The sequence below is a fragment of the Saccopteryx leptura genome, chromosome 8 (genome assembly GCF_036850995.1).
Source record: "Saccopteryx leptura isolate mSacLep1 chromosome 8, mSacLep1_pri_phased_curated, whole genome shotgun sequence".
In the NCBI taxonomy this organism is placed as follows: Eukaryota; Metazoa; Chordata; class Mammalia; order Chiroptera; family Emballonuridae; genus Saccopteryx; species Saccopteryx leptura.
The window spans coordinates 77,605,824-77,611,823 of NC_089510.1; the positions used below are offsets into that span (position 1 = coordinate 77,605,824).

Consider the following 6,000-nt stretch of genomic DNA (forward strand, 5'->3'; position numbering starts at 1 on the left):
GAAAATGATCTATAAAATATCTGTGTCAGAATCACAACTCCACTAAAAAGGGTGTCGCAGCCACAGCACACACACACAGATTTTCACTGCTTTACCCCAGCCCACCCATTAAAACATGCAAATTTGGTCGCCTCGGAAGTCTTGACGGACTGAGCTTGCGAAACCGTCAACATGCCTCTGGCTAGAGATTTACTGCATCCGTCCTTGGAAGAGGAAAAGAAAAAACATAAAAAGAAACGGCTAGTTCAAAGTCCAAATTCTTATTTTATGGATGTGAAATGCCCAGGTTGCTACAAGATCACCACGGTTTTCAGTCATGCTCAGAAGGTGGTTCTTTGTGTAGGTTGTTCAACAGTGTTGTGCCAGCCAACAGGAGGAAAGGCGAGGCTCACAGAAGGGTGTTCATTTAGAAGAAAGCAACACTAATAATGATCCACACAGCTTCCTGAATTTGTGTTATATCACAGAAAGCCTTATCAGTTCAGAAATTCTAGTTAATCAACCAAGATAATGTAATTACATTTAATTTTATAAGTATACAACAGTGATCTCCTATTTTGGTGTCAGTTTTTCAATAAAATTTTGATTATGGGCAAAAAAAAAAAAAAAAAAACATGCAAATTTATCTTCTTTCCCCGAAGTCCAAGGAAAGTCTTACTCTACCAGACCAGCTACTTTGGACTCTGGAAAGCAGAGTCAGGATGGGGGCAAGGAGAGGAAAGCCCAGAGGCCCACGGACTAAACTGGGAGCGCTGCTGAACAAGCCCAGGACCAGGCAGGATACAATCCCAGACAAGTACAGGGGTTCACTCTCATGGCGTTCTACAAACCCAAGAAAAGAAATTCAAGTTTTCTTATACTATTTTTTGTTATACAAACCTGTGTTGTTGTTTGTTTATTTTGTTCTCTGTTGATTTTTAACTAAAACATTGCCTGAGACCGAGTTGTATGGGTCACGGCTATATAAAAGCATATTAACTATGTTAGAATCATGTTAGTTGTTAAAGAAGGGTTTTAATTTAAACTCTTCACTTTTCTTATCTGCAAAATGTACACAGACATATCTGAGAGATTTGATGGAAATGAAATGAATAATTAATGTAAAATTCTGGTAATCAAAGAGGATACTTTTTTGTAGCAGAGACAGAGAGAGTCAGAGAGAGGGACAGACAGACAGAAAGGGAGAGAAATGAGAAACATCAATTCTTCGTTGCGGTTCCTTAGTTGTTCATTGATTGATTTCTCATATGTGCCTTGACCCGGAGGCTACAGCAGACCGAGTGACCCCTTGCGAGCCAGCGAACTTGGGCTCAAGCTGGTGAGCCTTGCTCAAACAAGATGAGTCCATGCTCAAGCTGGTGACCTCAAGGTCTCGAACCTGGGTCCTCCGCGTCCCAATCGATGCTCTATCCATTGTGCCACTGCCTGGTCAGGGGAGGATACTTTCTTTTCTACTTCTATTCATGCCCTTTTATTCAATTGTTTATTCCTTCGATTCATTATTTTGATCACCTGCTACAGGCACACCCTGTTAAATGTTCTTTGTCTTTATAAATCCTGCCCATCTGAAGTGCTCAGCATGTTTCACTCTGCCCAGCACTGTTTTTCCTCTTCTTTCGTCCCAGCTTCATTAAAATATAATTGACATCACATTTTCTAAGTTGAAGACGTACTGTGATGATTTGACACATGCATATATACTGTAAAATGTTTACCACAATTAAGTTAATTAATATATCCCCACCCTGCATAATTATTAGATTTCCATTGTTGTGGTTATGCTGAGGACATTTAAAATCTACTCTTAGCAACTTTTGAGTACACAGTACAGTATTGTTAACTACAGTCGTCACCATGTTGCACATTAGATCCCTAAACCTTATTACTCTTAAAACTGAAAGTTTGTACCCTTTGACCAGTATCTCCCTATTTCCCCCACCCTCAAGTCCCTGAGGAGCACCATTCTAGTCTCTGCTTCAGAGAGTTCAGCAGTTTTAGATCCCACATATGACTGACCTTTTCCCTCCCGTGGTACCAGTGCCGACCTCACAGCTGCAGGGGGGGGGGGGTATTTGACACAAGCCCATCCTGAGCTCTCCCCGGCCCAGTGCCGCTCCGCACGCAGGCCCAGCACTCCACCCAGGCCAATCACAGTGCTTCTTGGGATTTTTCAAACTGGAGCTGGAAGAGGGCTCTTCTCCTTCTGAATTTAAGACCTTAAAAATGTAAGCACAAGCAGCCAGCAGCCTTGATTCTAGTGACCAGCGCAGGGAAGTTTGAGAATTAAGCCATCTTACAGAGAGATGAAAATAGAAGAGAGAATCTCAGGCCTTCCAGGGGGATGAGTAGAGGGGTTCCTAACTGTAACACTATTAGCTAAGTTAATTGGAGGTGGTTTTCTCTCAGGTCCGAATCAAAGAGTTCTGGCTAGCACAGTCTCTTGTGAGACCTCACTCAAATTCCTAGCTCCCTACCTATGGCCACCCTGACTTCTCTTAGTGCCTGCAATACTTCTACCTATGCTACACAACTTGCTTCTGACAAGATGTCCACCATTGTTGTGTAACTTTTTCCCAAACATTGTGCTTCTCAACACCAAAGGTCTTAAAACTAAGCACGTAGTAGGTACATGATAAATGTTCAGGAAAATGGAATACTTTCATAAACTACTAAAGCTAGAAAGGGTCTTAGAGAATCAGTTAGAAATTCTCTAGAAACTCAGAAATACATAGTAATTTTTTTTTCTGTAACAGTATTCCCTGTGAGGAAGTAGAAAAATGCCATATAAATGTATATTACAATTCTTCCTGAGAGATCATAAAATGACATAATAGCAAAACTGCCCACATACGAGTGTGTATGTGAATAAATACACCCAGACATGCCTCATTATAAGGGAGTGTTCATGCTCAGAATGCCTGAGTCCGACTGAGACTCACTGTCTATGGCGACACCACAGCATATCATTGAAACTTTATGTGAGTTCAGCTACAGATAGAGAACACCTAAGAAACACAGGTACCTTTTGACCCAGCAATTCTGCTTCAGGCAATTTACCTTAAGACAAGAATTTGGAAACATTTACAGAGCAAGAATTTCATTACAACATGGTAAAAAGAAATGTAAGAGATCAGAAAATACCAAATTACCTATACATAGAGAGTGGTTAGAGAAATTGATGTCCTATGTGTACAATGGGGCTTCATTATTTTTTTAAAAATTATGTGACAGAGAAAGATGTTATGCCACTGTTCAGTGGGAAATAGCAGCAAAGTGGTGTGTGTATGAAATAAACTCATGTTTGTGTGTATATTTAAATATGCATAGGTATATACATACATGATCATAAAAGCTGGAGGAATATACTGTTACCCAGGTTTCTCCCTGAACTGTGCCAATTACACAGAAGTTTTACTTTCTCTTTTTTATTTTTATTTTGGGGATTTCTCCACCATGAACACACACACACACACACACACACACACACACACACAACTTTTGTGTAATTAGAAAAAGAAAAAATTTTTTTTTAATATATAATTTTATTTATTTTTTTAATGGGGTGACATCAGTAAATCAAGATACATATATTCAAAGATAACATGTCCAGGTTATCTTTGTCGTTCAATTATGTTTCATACCCATCAACCAAAGTCAGATTGTCCTCTGTCACCTTCTATCTAGTTCTCTTTGTGCCCCTCCCCCTCCCCCCTTCCCTCTCCCTCTCCCCCCTCCCCCCAAAACCACCACAGTCTTATCAATGTCTCTTGGTCTCACTTTTATGTCCCATCTACATATGGAATAATGCAGTTCCTGTTTTTTTCTGATTTACTTATTTCACTACGTATAATGTTATCAAGATCCCACCATTTTGCTATAAATGATCCGATGTCATCATTCCTTATGGCTGAGTAGTATTCCATAGTGTATATGTGCCACATCTTCTTTATCCAGTCATCTATTGATGGGCTTTTTGGTTGTTTCCATGTCCTGGCCACTGTGAACAATGCTGCAATGAACATGGGGCTGCATGTGTCTTTACGTATCAATGTTTCTGAGTTTTGGGGGTATATACCCAGTAGAGGGATTGCTGGGTCATAAAGTAGTTCTATTTTCAGCTTTTGAGGAACCAGCATACTTTCTTCCATAATAGTTGTACTACTTTACATTCCCACCAACAGTGAATGAGGGTTCTTTTTCTCCACAACCTCTCCAACATTTGCTATTACCTGTCTTGTTGATAATAGCTAATCTAACAGGTGTGAGGTGGTATCTCATTGCAGTTTTGATTTGCATTTCTCTAATAACTAATGAAGATGAGCATCTTTTCATATATCTGTTGGCCATTTGTATTTCTTCCTGGGAGAAGTGTCTGTTCATATCCTCTTCCCATTTTTTTATTGGATTGTTTGTTTGTTTGTTGTTGAGTTTAATGAGTTCTTTGTATATTTTGGATATTAGGCCCTTATCTGAGCAGGTGTTTAAAAATATCATTTCCCAATTAGTTGGCTGTCTGTTTATCTTGTTATCAGTTTCTCTTGCTGAGCAAAAACTTCTTAGTCTGATGTCGTCCCATTCATTAATTTTTGCTTTCACTTCTCTTGCCTGTGGAGTCAAATTCATAAAATGCTCTTTAAAGCCCAGGTCCATGAGTTTAGTACCTATGTCTTCTTCTATGTACTTTATTGTTTCAGGTCTTATGTTTAGATCTTTGATCCATTTTGAGTTAATTTTAGTACAGGGGGACAGACTGTTTCATTCTTTTGCATGTGGCTTTCCAGTTTTCCCAGCACCATTTATTGAAGAGGCTTTCTTTTCTCCATTGTGTGTTGTTGGCCCCTTTATCAAAAATTATTTGACTATATATATGTGGTTTTTTTTAACACAGGAAATGCTCTTAGAGAACGCTCACGCTGCCAAGGAGGAAACTGAGGCCAGAGAAGTGAGGCATTCACCCAAGGTCCTACAGTTAGCAAAGGCAAAATTAGCAGCCCACGCCCAGGGCAGGGTTCTTCCCACCAGATCAGGCCACCGCCACTGTGGGGGTCCGTCTGAAAATCCCAGAGCTGACTTCACTCTGCATTTGGAAACAGCCATCCTAACACAACCACACTTACGTGGGAGCAGTAGCAACAGAAATGCACCTGGAATTTCATGTCATGCATTGGATTCTGTGATTTAAAAAACAGTGCTGACATTACCTCCTAGCATTTTATTCTAGGATGGGATTTATTATGAAACTGGGACCAAATTCTTCAATTAATAGAGGGAACATAGATTTAATTTTAGTGAAGTCATATTTTTGCAGCTGCTCAAGTTCTCAATTCTTCCACAGTTTAATTTGCTACCTTTGTGATTTTTAACAAATGGAAAGGTTGTATGTGTTCATTTATAATAATTGGTGATATGCTTCCTCTAAGTTGCAGAGATTTGATGATTCTCAGGAATCATAACAGACCATGACCCATAAATTCAATTTCCAACAGTAAAAATCCCCTGACTAAAGTGGATGCTGATGACGAACTAATGCGCTCTATAACAATCTGTTTTGAGCACTGAATGGACCTGTAAGTATTCCAGATACCGCCTGATGAAAGTGGGTTTTAGTATTTTCCATTAGCAGCTGCTACAGCAAAATGAACGGCCTGTCCTCAGGGAAACAAAAGTGCTTCCCTCTTCCGCAGCAGCCTGTGCTGCAAACGTAAACAGAGCCACTCTTCCTGCCCCTTCCCTCCTCCCACCCCGCCCCACACTCCAGGGCCACCCAGGCCAGCTGATCCTGCCTGAGCCCACAACCTCTAATTAAGGCTTAATGGCATTTAATTATGTACAGAACACCTACTATGCACTCAGTCAGCATTTCGCTAACATTGGTACAAGGGAAAGTGGGAGATAGCATAGGGGAAGGAGAACATTAGAGAAGTACTCCCTTCCCTGAAAACCACCAACAAGTCTTCCAGTTGGTCCTTTTCCATTAAAATAACAGGCACTTCTGTTGTC

General features: G+C 40.3%; 1 protein-coding gene across 1 annotated transcript; it reads left to right on the forward strand.

Annotated features, from left to right (window-relative positions):
• The first annotated feature begins 132 nt into the window (after positions 1–132).
• LOC136379662 (small ribosomal subunit protein eS27-like) lies at positions 133–584 on the forward strand. The gene has a single exon (XM_066347144.1). It carries the CDS (start codon positions 172–174, stop codon positions 424–426), a length of 255 nt encoding a protein of 84 aa, XP_066203241.1. The 5' UTR covers positions 133–171; the 3' UTR covers positions 427–584.
• The last annotated feature ends 5,416 nt before the right edge of the window (positions 585–6,000 follow it).

Excerpts from the sequence above, each read along its gene's own strand:
- LOC136379662 (XM_066347144.1), top strand. The coding sequence starts at position 172 with ATGCCTCTGGCTAGAGATTTACTGCATCCGTCCTTGGAAGAGGAAAAG.